This window comes from Vipera ursinii (genome assembly GCF_947247035.1).
Source record: "Vipera ursinii genome assembly, chromosome: 6".
Classification (NCBI taxonomy): Eukaryota; Metazoa; Chordata; class Lepidosauria; order Squamata; family Viperidae; genus Vipera; species Vipera ursinii.
In genome coordinates, this window is record NC_139515.1 from 59,650,527 (window position 1) to 59,668,781 (window position 18,255).

Below are 18,255 nucleotides of genomic sequence, written 5' to 3' on the forward strand. Positions count from 1 at the left end.
TCAGTCACCTTCTGTCACTTGGTTAGTCCCGCAATAGCAGCCGCAGCCGGGAGGCGCACCGACTAGGCCAGCTCTGCTTCTCTCTTTTCTTTGCTCCAGCGGCCTCGCCGGAGAAGGTCGAATTGGTTTCGAAGTGGTGTTTGTTTGTTTGTTTTTGCAAGCTCCCCTTCCTGTTTCCTCGGCCAATGTCATGGACTCGCCTCCGATGCTGCACTCGGTGAAGCTCTACGTGTACGACCTGTCCAAGGGCATGGCTCGCCGCCTCAGTCCTATCATGCTCGGTAAGAGCAGCAAGTAAGACACGGAAACCCGCCGCCTCCTCAATTTGTGTGATAGGCTGAGGGGAAAGTGGACGCGGATGGCTTACTAACTTAACGGGGGAAGAAGCGGCCACTCCAGATATGCAGGTCTGCGGGAACAAACGAGCTCTTCCGTCTCTCTCCAGCCTCCTAGACTCCTAGGACTTAGAGCAGGGGTCTTCAAACTTGGCCCTTTTATGATTTGTGGACTTCAACTCCCAGAATTCCTCAGCCAGCATGCCTGGCTGAGGAATTCTGGGAGTTGAAGTCCACAAGTCATAAAAGGGCCAAGTTTGAAGACCCCTGACTTAGAGAGTAGCGGGTGAGAAGATGCGGAGTTGCTATTTCCCTTCCCTTCGCCCGCCTGATCCAGGCGATGCGCGGGTCTTTACCGTGCCCGGTCTCTCCCACCCCCACCCCCCCAGCCCCAGCCCGGGCTATGTAAAGGGCGACTTTAAGAGGCCAGATGCCTCTACCTAGCTTAGAGTCACAACTTTTCCCACCGACACAAAGGGAGAGGGAGAAATGCTAAGGCCGAAACTCGAAACCAGTCCTATCCCAGTCTTTTAAGGTGCTTAAGGTGGGAGTTCAAAAAGCTAACAGGCACAAGGTGTCTCTTTCGGCATGTTAGAAGGGGTGTGAAAATGAAACCTCACACTTTGGCCTTTATAGGCAAGTTACAGAGATGACAGAAACAATTACCTCCAGATAAAACAGTATAGTCACTGCTGAATAATGATGTCCCTAAAAGTGACAATTGAGTAAGACACTTATTTTATTAATCAAATTTATATATAGATGTCCATCTCTTCCCAAAGGGGACTCAACAATAACAATAAATAAAACATCAATATAAAACAGATCAAACATAAAAACTAACATTTGCACTCATCAATCAATCAAGCTACTATTTCATCAACTCCCGTTGTTGGCATTTTTCATTTACTATTTAAATTTTTGAAGATGTGGCTCTAGTAACGTTCATTGATCATGTGCATATATGTATTGATGATATGGGGATCTTTCTGTAATTACGCTTACCTTTATCTCTTCCTTTTTCACTAGATGTTTGCCTTTTTAGTTTTTATTATATCTTTTTGCAAAAGCTCTGCTTGATTTCTCTAATTTTTTTAAGTCTCTTTTTTCTCATTTGATTATTATCCTTCATTTGTTTGCTTCACTTATTTAGATATAACTTCTTGCCCTTCTCAGGAATTCGGTGTTTAGGTAGGTAATTTTTTTCTGTTGCTGTGGCCTTTTCCTTTTGCCATTTTTCACCTATTTTCAGTCTATAAATAGACATCTTTTTCTTCTGACAGAATGGAATAATTAACAATATGGCAGATTTCTATTAGGATTCTTCAGGGATTCTGTTGAATTTAGTTCATTAATATATATATATATATATGTACTCAATTTATATCCCACCCACCTTTCCCAAAGGCAGCCTATATAATGCACCTTACTCAACTTTTTTCTATAACAACCTTATGAGATAAATTGGGCTAAGAGAAAGTGAGTGACCTTAAGTCACTCAGTGTGCTTCAGTGACAGGTATACTAAAACCAGGGTGCCTCTATTTCTAATTCAACACCTTAATCCGTAAATACACAGATTCTCATATGAATCTCTTTTTTGATCATCACAGACCATTCCAATGGCTTTTTGTTGAGATTCATCTTCTTGACTTGGTCATTTGTCTCCTTTCTTAGCTGAAGTTGGAAGTTCATGATCTGAGCCATAGTCAGCATCATATCTTCTTTTTACTGGCTGAACAGAGCTTCATCTGTACTTGCAAAATATGCAGTCAGTTTATTCCATTTGGTAACATTTGTGTGTACAGTTGTTTAGATTGGTAAAAAAAAGTATTTCTTATGAACATCAAATTATCATGGCAGAATTCTGTTAGTCTGTCATCTGGCTCATTTTATATTTACCAAAGCCTAATTTCCCAAACGACTGGGCTTTACTATTCCAGTAGCCTTTGAAGAGATCACATCTTTTTTATTGTATTGACAAGTTATTGCATGTCAGGATACAACTATTCATTATCAGCCTCCTCTTCACCTATGAGATACAGGAATCATTGAACTTCTTAATTCGAACTTGAATTGAAATCCTCCTTTCATTTTTTGAGCTGTAACTTGAATTTTGTTTCCACTGGGTTTAACACTTTTTTGCTAATAATTATAACTACCGTATTTCATTTCTTGTCTGAAGTTCTTGTTCACTGTAGAATATCTGGTGTTTTTTTATGGGAAATGACTTATTCCAACTTTACAGTTTTCTAAGTCCCAGAATGTTTGTGTATAGACTTGGTGCTTCTGCTCTAATAACATCCAGATGCTTTTGTTCATGATTCTAACATTTTTTGTATTAACTTGTTTGTGTGTGTATATATGTGTACAGACACAAACACACACACAGAGAGAGAGAAATATATATTTGCAGGATCAAACTTGTATTTTGTCTCTAAACATACCAGCAGCTGAACATTCATTCTATCAGCCTTAGTCCAGCCACATGATTATCATCAGTGCTACACATAATTGTCCTCTACTGTTCCTCTACTGCTATTGTCCTAGTTGTGAATTTCACTTTGTTTTCTTAGTAGAATAGTGGAGTGAGTTGCCATTTTTTTCTCCAGTGGATTGTGTTAATCTGATCACTCAGCTGTGATCTATTGACTGTTACAAGTCCCCTTCTGGGAGTATCCACTCCCAACTGTATAGTTCATGTCATAACTGGAATGGACAACCTCATTTACTGCTACAGAGTGATGATCTTTGAAAGGTTAAATCATTTAATTTCATATATGTATTTTAAATACATAAGATTTAATCAAACTAGCTACTTTAACTACTGACCTATAATCAATAACTTTCTTTTGGATGTAGCATAGTAGATCTTTTATTCTTAAAATTAATTTCTGATCAGTAAAAGTGGCAACCGGAGCAGCATATGATTTTATATGATCATATAAAATGATTTTATATCACTGTCAGAATAAAATCATGGAACTGAGAAGAAGCAAACTAAATCATCTTAATACTATTTCCACATTACTGATTGAAGATTATTTTTAATCCATAATACATATCCATTCCCTGTATCTGCAAAGCTTAGATATTCATGTTGAGTTTTTATGTATCCTCAGCATGTAAATGTGCATTTGCAAAGTAAATGGTTAGCCGTTGAGGGATTCCACAATACTGAAGTCCAAAAAGGATATTTTTTCTTAAAAATACTACAAAATAATTTACTGTTTATCAAAGTGCTGTATTTCTGTTTTTGAAAGAAAGATTCAATCAATGATGTGTTGAACTTGCACTGTCATTGTGATGAAGAAAAGTGTACGGTAACTATAAGCAACTCATTTGAATTTCAACAGAATTGCAAGTACCTCCCACATTGAACTCTGTACTAATTCACAACTGTCAGAAGACATGATTAAAACTACTTAATTTCACAACACATGGATAGGCTTAAACATAGTTTCAACTGGGAAACTGAGTATCCTAAACCAAGTCAAGTCCAAAAATGCTAGAGAATTCCTGGAAGCCTGACACTCAGACAAATCAACCACCAGCAGACACATAAACAACTTCTGCATGCCATTCAAAAGAGACAATCAAAAAGCCAACAAGGAAACAAAAAGTCCAATACAACTCCTCACCACCAATCAGCACCCAGATGGGCAGAGATTAACACCAAGATTAACAGTCAAGAAGCTAACAATAAATATTAGTCCAATCAAGCCCTGTGGAACCAACTTCCCCTTGAGCTCCGAATGGCCCCGGATCTTCGGTCCTTTCGCCGCGGCCTTAAAACATTCCTTTTCCATCAGGCTGACCTGGACTGACAGGGATTTTTAAAATGTTTTTAACTTATTATTGGGGCTGCTAGTTTAATTCTTTTTTAACTTTTATATTATTGTATTTTTATTGTTGTTAGCCGCCCCGAGTCCTTCGGGAGATAGGGCGGCATATAAGTCCCAAAAATAAATAAATAAAATAAACAACCAAGACCATTCCCACCAATAGAGATAGGGCAAGCCAGTAGTTTATAAAATGAGAGCAAACTCCATTCCCTACTAGCACTGATGATGTTACCTAGTTTGGAAATAAAACATCTGCAAGAAAACAACCAAGCTCAGAGTACACCAAGGACTCCACAGTACTAGTTAAAGCTAAGTTTTACTTTTATTGGGCATGCTCTGGCAAGTTTATCCCAAGAGTTTTAATTTCCAGATGGGGTTGAATGGGGAAAGTAGAATTTTAAAAATCATCTTCACTTAAAAGCAACTAAACAGAAAATTCAAATACTGCTTAGATTTATGAAGAATCTGTAAAATCCAATTTCATATATATCAAAAGTACATACCAATATATCCAATAAAATCTGCTTCTAGTTCTGTAGAGATAGTATTGAAATGTTCATATATACTGAGAATTGATGCAATATGTTGCACTGATGATACATCATTTCTAACATTAGATCACATGTAAATAAAAAGTAATTCATCAATGTTTTATTTGATCTAATAGAAAAAAATACTCTGAATTTTATTAATATAGATATTATGAATCAACTTTACATATTACATCACAAATTCTTTATATGCCTGCCATACTTTAAGAATCCAAGAAAAAGGAAAAAGGTGTTCTCACAGGTTTTTAAGAAAATGAGGTAGTTAATCTTCTGAGCTCTTTCTAAGAAAACTAATTTAGAAAAGGTATGTGTTACTCAAAAATGGTGTATTCTTCATGAAGATTTAATATATAGTAGTTCTTTATCAGCATAAAGCTTGAGTACACATGTCAACTTGACTGAAGATAGCAAATATAGTTTCTCTTTTATTGGTTTAGAAAGTTTAAGACTAAATGAAATTATGTAAGAAAATGTGAATTATGATAAGTAAGTGGTCACAAAAAATTGAAGTTGCTGATACTACTTTCTTCTTTTGTATACAGGTAAGCAACTAGAGGGCATCTGGTAAGTTACTAGTCAAAATTAATTGGAATGTTTGTACTATGGGGGATCCCTACTGTTACTCTCTACATAATTTAAATAGTGTGGTCAAGGGATTAAAAAAATAACAGAGATATGTAATTATTTTGATGTAGTTACAGTCAATGCAAAAAATAATAAACAGAAAGATGTAGACCCAGTGGGGGAACAAAAAAAAGTCCCTAAACTCAGTCATTCAAGCCCTGGTCATCTCATGTCTGGACTACTGTAATGCACTCCACATGGGTGTATCCTTGAAGACAATTTAGAATCATCAACTGGTGCAGAGTGCGGCGGTACAGGCAGTTCTTGGGGCCCTAGGATGGCCCATGTTACACCATTGCTCCATGAGCTGCTCTGGCTGCCAGTTTGATTCTGGGTACAGTTCAAGGTGTTATCACATTTAAAGCCCTGCATAGCATGGGTCCATGTTACTTGAGGAACTGTCTCACCCCTTAGGTTTGGCCCATCCCACCTGCTGTGGGCCTCAACAATCAAGGAATTCTAGCTGGTGGGTTCCAGGAGAAGGGCCTTCTGTGCCATGGCTCCTGCCCTTTGGAACATCTTACCCCTGAGGTGAGATTGGCTCCCACCTAACCCTCTGACCTTCCATAAGGGCCTGAAGACCTGGCTTTGCCAGATGGCTTGGGATCCCAATAGGAGAGCATCACACCGGAGGTGTTTGATGAATTAAGAAGCAATCTCACCTCCTCTTGGTGCACCCTGTTCCCTCCCTCCCCATCTTTTAACTATAAGTTTAACTATAAATGTTTTTATTGTCATTTCCATGTTTATTGTTTTAAAAATATTTATTTTTTATTATTTTAATTGGTTTTAATATTGTAACCTGCCCAGAATCAATTTGATATGAGATGGGTGGCTAAATAAATAAATAAATAAATACACCCCTCCTCCAAACACATTAATAGGAAGCAAGCATTTGTCATAAAATGCTGATTGACTGCTGGAGGCAAGAGGTAAAAGTTAAAGGAAGAAGAATGAATTGGGAATGTCTGAAATTCTGAACATTCTGCAGTGTTATATAGGTAAGACAAAACATTTTGTCTAAAGGCAGATGAGACTAAATACTCTGTTTGCATTTGTATTACTCTTGATACTGTTAGGCAACATACTGGGTAGAGATTTACTCTTTCTTTTAACCTGATGTTTCTTTATTCTCAGGCACACCTCCATAGTTGCCCACAGGGATGAATTCTTCTATGGTGGTGGGGGAATTTCAAGTTGTCCACCTGTAAGTTTACAGGCATTTGAGAAGTTATTTCAGGGTTTTTTTCTTTTACTCAGTTGATTTCAATTCATTTCGTATTTTTTGAAATTAGTATTACCATTCTTACATAGGGAAATTATAAACTTCAGCATCACCTGTAAAATCACAAGAACTTAGAAATGAAATAACTGAACAACATTCTGACCAAAATGTGTAAGAGTAGATGATAAATGAAATTTTAAAGCAAAAAACAGGAGATTATTATTATTATCCTGGCTTTCTATCAAGAGGACATTTTAAAAAATAAATACAATAAGATATTATAAAAAAATATTAGGCATTACCCAAATGTCTTGCTGATTGATATAAAAGACAAAAAATTAACTAGTTTTGTAGTGCTAGTAACGATGGCAATGAGACGGGGCCTCCATCAGAATTGAGGACAGCAAATTAGTTTGCAGAAACAAGTCAATTCGTTCTACCTCCCTAAACTCTTGAGAAGAACAGATAGGTCAGGGGTAGGCAACCTCGGCTCTTTTATGACTCATGGACTTCAACTCCCAGAATTCCTGAGACAGCTGTGCTGACTCAGGAATTCTGGGAGTTGAAGTCCATGAATCATAAAAGAGCCAAAGTTGCCTAACCCTGGGATAGGTGTACATGAAAAACACCTAGAGACAGCCAACCCTTCCCCCCTCCCCAAGCTTCTATTGTCTCTGGATGATTGTCTCACGTTACCTGGCTCTGCGTTTTGTACAATAATTGTTGCTTTGAATATTAATCTTTTCAACTCTGCAAAACTTTGTTTTAATCAAAGATATTTCTTTCTGAATCTGATTTCTTAATGCAATTATGAGTCAGGCAGTGCTGATTTTAATTTAGCCATATACAATGGGTTTTTAATCTACTGGAAAAAATTTAAGAGACTTATCTGACTTACCTTAACTGAGAAACTGCAGTCCTGGTCCCTCTTCTAAAGCCACTATATTTCTCTTCCGTAAAGCAAGATGTGGGGGGACTCACATCTCTATCAAAAGTAAATGTGTTTTCCTGCTAGTCCAAGTCTCCAGATTAAGAGATTACATGAGGATCCTTTGAAATATTACTGTCAGTTTTCTACCAGCAGTGATAGCAGACGTGAGTAATTTCTGGAAGTTTTCAGTTGATGTGAGCAAATTGTGAAAGTTTGCAGAAAGTTTTCAGCTTAAATTATTCTATAAAAGATACTGAGAATTTTTTGTGATGACTTAGTAACCCAATGAATGCAAATTTTGTAGGGCGGAACACTGCTTGGGCCTCCAGATTCTATTGTAGATCTGGGATATACTGAAGTTTCAGAAGACCTCTTCTTAGAATATTTGTCCTCATTGGGGGAATCTATATTCCGGTGAGACTCTGGTGTTTAGTTTCTATTCTAATATTCTGTGAAGGGAATAATTTATTAGAATTATTTTAACGTTTTGTATAAATTTTATGTAAAGTTCTGAAATTACTCTAGATTTGAAATCACCTAAGATATTAGAATATAAGAATAATCTAGGAAGAGTCGGTATACTATGCTGATTACAGTTGATGGTTGTAATGATGTCATTTCTGGATTGATGTAGAACAGAAGGTTTATATGAAACAAAATATAGTTAAATAGAAATACAGAAGACTGTTTATTCAGTCATTGATTCAGTTAGCTTTTGATCTGAATGTTGTAATTATGAATTGTTTTTATATGCTTGAACTCTTTGAGACTTTTTCTGCATTACATCTTACTCATGTTCATTCGCTTTGATTTTTTGGTGGATCACAGAGGAGACGCCTATAATCTTTTTGATCATAATTGTAATACATTCAGCAATGAAGTGGCACAATTCTTGACAGGGAGAAAGATCCCTTCCTACATTACAGATCTTCCATCTGAAGTCCTTGCAACGTAAGTGCAATCTTTTTTTATATAGTATACCATATTTATACTGCCACATTGCATGCTAACTTTAACAACCATGCCTTCTCAGAATTTTTAAGGGCAAGACAGCTTGGGACAGTGATCTGCCTCATAGGCTCACCTACCAGCAAATGACACAAGTCCAAACTATATCAAATATATTAAAAAATAAAAACCAAAAGTATTATTAAATTGGCCACTCTTTTGTTGAAGAAAATAGAGAAGTCCCAACTACAGAATATGCTCTCAATTTATATCAGGAACTACATTAACTTCCTTCTGAATTTTTTTCCAATTACTGGTGCTAATTCAATATACAATAACTTTTACAGACAAAAAAGAGCTTAAGTATGATTTGGAGGTAAAAAAATACCTCTGATTAAATCAGCTATAGCATGCAGTGTAAAGTGGCAAGAAACATTTTAATGTCATTATACACTGTATTGTGACAGAAATAAAAGCGTAGTAACTCCACCCTTTGCCAGGTAGATAGGGGTCATGCTGTGGGCTGTAGATAACTGCTATTAAAGCAGCATACAATGTGTGTTCATCACCATTCACCAAGATGGAGAGGGAACCTTGTATTGTCTATGACTTCCTACTATTCCTAGAAGTACAGTACTAGTTTATTTATTTATTTATTAATGGGATTTATATCCCGCCCTATCTCCCGAGGGACTTAGGGCGGCTAACAACAACAAAACTTAAAGGTCTCTGTACAGTAAATTAAAAATAAAATTTGAAATAAATTAAAATAAATTAAAGAATAGAGTTAGAATTGTAAATATAATTAAAATCCCTGTTAGTCTAGGTCAGCCAGGTGGAAAAGGAGTGTTTTGAGGCCGCGGCGAAAGGACTGGAGATCTGGGGCCATCCGAAGCTCAGGGGGGAGCTGGTTCCACAGGGCTGGCGCTCCCACAGAGAAGGCTCTTCCCCTGGGGGTCGCAAGCCGACATTGTCTAGCTGACGGTACCCTGAAGAGGCCTTCTCTGTGTGAGCGTACTGGGCGATGGGAATTCGTTCCCGGCAGCAGATGGTCCTGCAAGTATCCTGGGCCTAAGCCATGTAGGGCTTTAAAGGTAAGAACCAGCACCTTAAATCTCACCCGGAGGGCAACCGGTAACCAATGCAGGTCACGGAGGAGGGGTGTAATATGGGAGTATCGGGGTGCTCCCATCACTACCTGTGCAGCTGCACTCTGCGCCAGTTGAAGCCTCCGGATGGTCTTCAAGGGCAGCCCCATGTAGAGAGCATTACAGTAGTCTATACGGGAGGTAACGAGTGCATGGGTGACTGTACGTAGGGCATCTCGGTCTAGAAAGGGGCGCAACTGGTGTACCAGGCGAATCTGGGCAAATGACCCCCTAGCCACAACTCCAATATGATCTTCAAAACTGAGTCGTGAATCCAGGAGGACGCCCAGGTTGCGTGCTCTATCAACAGGAGGTAATATCTCTCCTCCTATAATCAAAGATGGAACCTCTTGAACTAAACGAGATGTCGGTATGTAAAGCCACTCAGTTTTGGCCGGGTTGAGCCGGAGCCTGTTCTTTCCCATCCAAATCTGTACCGCTTCCAGGCAATGGGACATCACATCAAGGGCATCACTGGGTTGGTTTGGGGTGGAGATGAACAACTGGGTATCATTCGCATATTGGTGATACCTCACCCCAAAACCACGAATGATTTCACCCAGCGGCTTCATATACATATTGAACAGGAGGGGCGAGAGCACCGATCCCTGAGGCACCCCACAACTAAGGGGCCTTGGGGTTGACCTCTGCCTTCCTGCCAACACCGTCTGTGTACGGCCCGAGAGGTAGGAGAACCATCGTAGAACGGTGCCTCCCATTCCCAACCCCTCAAGACGACGCAGCAAGATACCGTGGTCGATGGTATCAAAAGCCGCTGAGAGATCTAATAGGACCAGGACAGAGGAATAACCCCTATCTCGGGCCCGCCAGAGATCATTCACCAGCGCGACCAATGCCGTCTCCGTGCTATATCCGGGCCTGAAACCCGATTGGTACGGATCCAGATACTCAGTTTCCTCCAGGACCAAAGGGAGTTGCCGTGCCACCACACTCCCAACGACTTTCGCAAGAAAGCGAAGGTTGGAGACAGGACGAAAGTTGTTTAAAATAGCTGGATCCAATGCAGGTTTCTTAAGGAGGGGCCTTACTACTGCCTCTTTCAGGGTGGCAGGGAAGTACCCTTCACTCAGTGAGGCATTGATAACTGCTAGGATCCAGCCTCGTGTAACCTCTCGAGACGCATACACCAGCCACGAGGGACACGGGTCCAATAAACACGTGGCAGCACTTAATTTCCCCATGATCCTGTCCACTTCATCTGGAGCATTAATATTTGAGTCCCAAGATCGTAGACAGGATAGTAATTTCCAGGAGTAAAATTGACTTCTTTGATACTAAATTTAAAAGAAGGCTTGTTTCAATTGTTTTGTTTTTGTTTAGAAGCTGCAGGAAAGTGTAGTTTCATTTTTCAGTGAAGTGCCATCAAAATCAGCAATCTGCAAAAAAACGGGGTCCAGATAGTCCTCATTTAACAACCATTTGAAGTTATGGCAGCACTGAATGAATTCTACACCCAGTCCCCCAAGGTACAGCTGTTGCAGTGCCATTGCAGTCACATTTGGCAATCCACCCACACTTACAACCACAGGGAGGTATCAGCCGCTTCCCCAACTCTTCCTTCTGGACACCTTGCCTGGCAGCACTTCTTGGGGATGGCGGTAGCCACTGAAGTAGAGGCCTAGGGAGCTCCAACAGTCACAGTCATCCCTGGGCCTCTACTTCATTACGAGCACCACCAGTTCTGCCACTGCTCCTTATCTAACAACTGGTGGGATTCAATTCATGATGGCACCGGAATTTCCATTGCAAAACAATGTGGTCATGTCATGTCATGCTTTACAACCATATTGGTTAGTTTCACAAATTCTGGTCCCAATTATTATTATTAACCACAGGCCACCTGTATACAAACAAAAAAAAGAACTCTGTGGACTGCCCACCTCTTCCCCTAATACATTATATTCTTAGGGCACACCTCTTCAATGTGCTTAGCAGTTCACTGTCAAATTATAGAATTAATTGCAGAGCAATTCGGTATCTAATGCTGTGGAGCTATGAAGCAAAAAAACACAAGCCCTCAGAAAAAAAGAAGACAAAATTCCATGTCTAGGTTCTGTGCTATTATAGAGAAGCTTTTGGGTTGGCTTCCCTTTTCTTCATCCTGCTTATATAGGTTCATTTCCCCAAATGTCTCTTAAGGATTGTACTGACTATGAAGAGTCAGTTTCTCGCCAAGGTTCTTAGGTGTCTTATTTTTAAGTTTAATATTTTTACTTACAGAGTATTTTGAAAACTTAAACATACTCTTCTATGCTTCTTACTGTCACAGACCATTTGGACAAGCATTACGACCACTTCTTGACTCCATCCAGATCCAGCCACCTGGAGGAAATACTTTTAGCAGACATAATGGACAGAGCTAGCAAACACAGTGAAAAACATCTCAATTCACAAGGGCATTTCCTTTTAAAACTCAACTGTATTAGATGCCTATCTTATAACTTCATGCCGTGGTTCAAAAGTGGCATTTCGGACTTGTTAGGGAGAATATTTATTGAATAGCATGTCATGTGGTGATATCAGAAGACATATGGTCATAAAATCAAATAATGTATTTACTTATTAAATTTGTTTTTGTCTTGGTTCACTTTTTCTACTGTCCCCACTGAAAAAGTGCAAATTAGGAAATCCACCTGCACAAACTAAGGTAACAAGGATATCTTAGCCATCTCTTCCCAAATGTACTAATTTCATTACCATTGTTGCAATATTTTCTAACCTTAAAGTTGTAAATTTAACAATATTAAACAATAAGCTTGAACATGCTTTAAATTTTTTATAGGAGAAAAAAACTGAAAACATTCACTGAGAAATTATTTTGAGTCATACTTCTTAAACAGAAAATATAAGCCAGTCTGCAGTAGAAATAAATATACACAGTAATAGATTTCTAAGTGCGGATTGTTGATGCCAAAATAACCCTCTATTGCTTTTTTTGAAAATCTGATCTTTTCAATACCAAATAGAATAGCCTTAACCCTTGTGCTATGTTAATCTTTTGTATGTTAAAAAAATGTACAATGGGTAGAAACGAAGGTCTTCCTGTAAGCAGTAACACCATATTTTAAGGAAGGCGAAATGAATTTGGCTAATACAACAAATAACTTACATAATTTTCAAAAAAACTTATGCAATGTACAACTTTCAAATAAGAGTATAGAGAAGTAATTTTCAATTCTTGAAGTACATCCAAAATCAGTGTTAAGACCTATTATTTAAGTCTGAGATTTAAATCTATAAATATAGTTATATTGATTATATCCATTCCTATAAACACCTCCATATGCTAACATCCAGTTTGAATGAGGAGCATCTTTTAGTTGTTTTTTACAACAACAAAAATTATTTATTTAACCAGGTTTTGGGCCCCACTTCATTTTTTCCTGTAAATACTTGTAACAGAACACTAGAACCAGTTTGAGGAGCATTTTAAGAAAGTATTATATGGCAATGACAACTACTCTCTGAGAAAACACATACACATACCTTTCCCTCAATGTCAGGCTTTCATTATATCAATTTTTTATTAAATTGGATTTTTTTCGGAAACTAGAAGATCTGTGAACTTTTCCTTTGAGAAGCTATTAATTTGTGTCTACTTTCTTCTAATACTTGGTAAGAACATTAGAAAATCTGCTAATACTCAGAGATAATATTCACTTGTACAATATATCGACTATAAAATACAAACCTAATAAAGTAACTACAGTAGATTGTAGTCCAAATATTTTAGTCCCCTTTTTAAAATACAAACTTTTGAAAGATTATGTGATGGACCACAAGCCTCGTTATCTATAAACATTACAGGACAGCTTGTTGGAATTTGTTGCTCAAAGATGCCGTACTGGTGGTGCCAGATGAGAAAGGCTATTTAAGTTTAAACTCAGAAAAATTCTTGATAGAGAAAATAAGATTTCCTTCCTTTGGAAAAATAGAAGATTCTGAGTGAATAGAACAGTAGAGAAATGAGAAAGAATGCTTCATTAATTGCATGCTTTTGAAATGCCTCAGAACTTTTGTGTTGAATTTTCAGATTGCACTCTGATAAAGTATTTTTCTATTACACAAGTATTTGCTACCTATATTGATTATTGCAACACAGAAAGAATTGGAATGACAGTGAATATAGTTCTGAATGTTCTTTCTATATAACTGTACCTGCTTTAAGAACCACATCTCTATCACAATTATTGTGGATGTGTGGTAGAGAAGAACTGCTGATATAAAATATAACCGTTCTAAAATTTTATTCCATAACATATTGGAAACATTGGCTGATTAGAATAACTTGTTTTCTTAAAAACTACATCCAAAATGAAACATACTTCCTTGTGAGCTCCAAAATGTCATGCTTTCTAGTAAACTTGTTTTGAATTGTAGTTTTAATAATCTAATTGATTGCTTTTTCATGTGTAATTTTGTATCATTCCTTCTGTCAATTTTAATGTACATTTCTCCATTTAATTAGTGCATATGAGGAAATGGAGAAATTCCTGATAGTTACTTAATCATATTTTCGGAACTTTCCTTCCTATAACTTTAGCAAATGCAAAGTAAACTCATGTTTACTCAGAAATGGTACCATTTTTTCCTACAGGATTTATTCCCAAGCAAGTTTGCAACCCAAGGTAGTTGTCTTCTCTAACAGTAAAAGGAATATTCTACTTTTTGCATTATGATCATGTTGTCCCCTCTATTACTTCCAGTAAAGAAATTATTCTTTTGCTTTCTGGAATACACTGTAGGCTCTATTTTCAGTGGTGTGCAATAATACTTAGAACTTCACTGAACAGAGACCTAAAAGAGACTGCATTTCAAACTGGTGTCTCAATTCTAGGATATGAATTATTTGTACTGTATGTTATGTTCCACAACAGGTGACACTATTGACTAAGGTCAGTTCAGAGACAGTAGACCTGGTTTATATTTGTGCAAAAATATAGCTGTATTCATATCTAACATTTTTTCCATCCTTATATTTATAAATCTACATAAAGTATGAAACGTGCATGTATTTAAATTGATATACTTTTAACCTGTCAAAGGGCATGGAAAGCTGAGCAGCCTGTATATGACAGCAAAGAACTGGCTTAATTAACGGGTCTGTCATTTCCAGGAATTCCTTATTGTTCTTGTTTTATAATTAAAATAAACCTTTGTCAGAACTCACTTGAGTTTGCTTGTTTTATTTTGGCATTTTTGCCTTCCTATTTATCTTGATAGTTATATTTTAGATTATAACTATTGTATTATATTGATACAATAAAAGGCCTTTCTATAATCAGTGAAGCACATAGTGACTTCTTTTGATAGTCTTTGGCTTTCTTAATTATCCAGCATGCATCAGTAATAATGTTTCATGTTCTTCAGCTTTTTCAAAGCAAGCTTGAACATCTGGCATTTCCTTTTCTATTCAGGGCTCTAATTTGTATTAGACTACTAATCCACCTTTAAGGTATCTTGCAGGGGTTGGGTGGGGAAATGCCCCTTATGCATTATGAGTGAGATGGTTATGACCTAAATCAAGGTTACGACCTAAACCAAGGTCAGATGAATGGCTCTGGCTCTGGATTTTCCTGTCTCTGAACGCATGCTTGGCATCTTCAGTACAAGTTTTTTAATTACCGTACTCAAGATGTACCTCTTCACATAAGCCTTAGGATCATGCCAGCAGTGCTTAGCTGCTGAATGATAAATATGGTTTATATTATTTATATTAGTACATGTATCAGGAGAGATGTTCCAGAACAGTAGTAACAAACTATTTAGAGCAGTTTCAGAATATACATACTACATTCAGTGGGGGAAAATATTTTGTCAGAGCATGCACAGTCTTATTGCGCTGAGATAACCCAGGAGTAAGCACGGTAAACAGTGATGTAAATGGTGGTTTAACTTACATTATGTACTATATCATACACCAGGAACAATATACATATACGTGTTAATACAGCAGTCTCCAACACACACCAGTTACAGCAGGAAACGAAAGAGAGAGCACACATCTGCAGAGCCTTCCCTTTAAGGATCTTAAAGAGATACAGACCCTGCTTGCTCTTAAAGGGACATAGACCCTGCTGAGTCATTCCTAACATTAGATCATACATCTTACATCAGCTGGTTGGCTTCTAAATCATTACCTTGACATATTTTCACGATTCTATACAACAAATGGAAGCTACAGTCACCCAGAATTCTGTAATTATCTAATGCTCAGAATTGAATCATGTATACCTATATAATTCCCATGATCAGCAAATCCATTTAAAGACCAGAATATCAAAGGTACTCCTAACTTGGAATAGCTCAGCTGGAAAGTATTTTATGGTCAGGAAATTATAAAATCTAGTCCCACTTTAGGCATAAAAGCTGGAAGGATGATTTTGGGACAGTCACTCTCAACAGAGTGGTGGGAAAATAAGAGGAGAAAGGATTATTTGTATGTTTTTCACCTTAAATTATTTATAAAAGTAAGAAAAGCAGGGTTTAAAAATCTAATGTGTTCAGTCAAGTTAGGCTTTCTTTTACCAATATCTGAGATACCACCTTGTCCATTCATCCACAACTGACCTAAAATCTGGGTAACTGCAGCAGCTACATTTGCCAGGAAAACGTTTGGGAACAATAAATTTGTCTAGTTTCTAGTTGATTATCCATCTGGACATTGACCAAAACTTCAAGCAAAGCTACTTGTAATCTATTTTTATTTCTCAATTTCTGTAGTTGGATCATTCAAACAGAAACCCCTCAGAACAAGCAAAAGGTTTTATCATTTGCCATTTGGTAGGCAGAGGTGCCCCACATGTGTAAGCTTGCAAACATGCACACCTATGTGCAGCTGCATAGAGACAATCTAGCAGTCAATAGGTAAACTAAATACAGCAGCAGCTATGCAGGCAGCCACCTTACATGAGCTCTAGGTATAAGGTAGCAGCATTGATAAATCCCAAAGAACAGAACCAGTTCTTCCTTAAACGGATCACATTTCTCCTGCCTATCACAATTCATCATGTTGTGATTGTGATCTCAAAGGATATCTCATTTAAGAAGGATAAAGGTTATTATGGAAACCAGCCAAACCTGTAAGCTCAGGCAAAGTGATGCTAGTATGCCTGGCTTTGTAGCCCACTGTTGTTTTTCCTCCTGTTCATTTGCAGTAGGATATTAATGCAATAAATGAATAAAATTATAATCCTGCTTTATAACCTTCAGGGATTAATCAAGAACCCCAAAGCATAGAAATAAATTAAGTTCATCTCATCTTCCTGCTCAATCTGGAACTGGGCAATAAATGCAAGGTTGTGCTCAGAACATTGCAGTCAGTTGTCTCAGAAACAATGTCAGTTTTTCCCATCTTACATAAGGGGAATTTCGATATCAAAACTGGATCAGAAATTCCATAGAAATGTATCTAGAAATTAAAGATTTGTTTCAGAAACCAGAGAGTGTTACATCTTCTCTGAAGTTCCCAATGTACTGTTCTTCCTTTTAATAATTTCATCCCATCTTCTGCTTTCACAGCTAGTGAACGCATATTAAACTTACCTTTCAGATTCTGTTCTTTCATTTGCATCATTAAATGATAGCTGTAGTCCAAGATATGGTAGCTGGGAATAAAGCTAGGAAATAGATCTTTATATAATCTTGGGTCTTCCACATTAAAGTGATAAAAGTGGTGTGTTGTTTGTTTCTCCTAGGTTACAGAGGAGCAAAGGGATTAGGGTGTGTCATTAAGCTGCTGGTTGCCACACGCAATCAGATTCATGGGGACTATCAAACACATCTTTATTAAAGTGGAATAAATATTAACTGTAAGGTTTAAAATAGTTATAATGCATCCTTGCTATAGATAGTAGCTTATGCTTGTTTTTTAAGGGTCAGCCAGAAAAATTTAAAGCTCCAGATTTTAAGATGTTTCCAGACTTGATGAACTGATATTTTAAATAAAAAGTTAGAACTTCCTAATATTATTTTCATCAAAGATAATTAAGTGGTATACGCTGATCTGCCTTTGCCCAGAGATATGATTAAACAGGAAATTTAATGTGAAGACTTCCTATGTTCCAGATGTCATCGATCTTGCCTGATATTGAAAGCAAAGCAATTGCATTGATCAACAATCCATTTACCATGATCTGAGTTCAACTTCTTGTCTATGTTTCAGTATACTATCCGTGAATTTGTTTCATTTTTTTAAAAAACTTCCTGCGGTTCACCATTTCTCAAGACTATGTAGAGAAAGTTCCTAAAAGAACATATTGTAATATGGAATATTAATGAACGTCCTTGACAAATGCTTTTTAAAATTGGAATTTTAATTCTAAGGCACCACTATTGTCTTCAAAGGGACGCGGTGGCTCAGTGGGTTAGGATGTTGAGCTTGTCGATCAGAAGGTCAGCAGTTTGACAGGTCGAATCCCGAGTGCCGCGTAGCAGAGTGAGCGCCTGTTACTCGTCCCAGCTTCTGCCAACCTAGCAGTTTGAAAGCATGTAAAAATGCAAGTAGAAAAATAGGGATCATTACGGTGGGAAGATAACAGTGTTCCGTGCGCCTTTGGCGTCTAGTCATGCTGGCCACATGACCACGGAGACGTCCTCGGACAAGCGCTGGCTCTTCGGCTTTGAAAC

General features: G+C 37.7%; 1 protein-coding gene across 2 annotated transcripts; it reads left to right on the top strand.

The window, feature by feature from the left end:
• Positions 1 to 31: 31 nt before the first annotated feature.
• Positions 32 to 14,792, top strand: DESI1 (desumoylating isopeptidase 1). Of its 2 annotated transcripts, XM_083366036.1 has the most exons (7): positions 214 to 281; positions 5,273 to 5,294; positions 5,769 to 5,885; positions 6,492 to 6,561; positions 7,815 to 7,924; positions 8,339 to 8,461; positions 11,897 to 14,792. In XM_083366036.1, the coding sequence occupies exons 3-7, from the start codon at positions 5,851 to 5,853 to the stop codon at positions 11,988 to 11,990; spliced, it is 432 nt and encodes a 143-aa protein (XP_083222162.1). In that variant the 5' UTR covers positions 214 to 281; positions 5,273 to 5,294; positions 5,769 to 5,850; the 3' UTR covers positions 11,991 to 14,792. The 2 variants fall into 2 exon arrangements, with proteins under 2 accessions (XP_083222161.1, XP_083222162.1); XM_083366035.1 differs by lacking the exon at positions 5,769 to 5,885 and having other exon boundaries at positions 32 to 281.
• Positions 14,793 to 18,255: the final 3,463 nt, after the last annotated feature.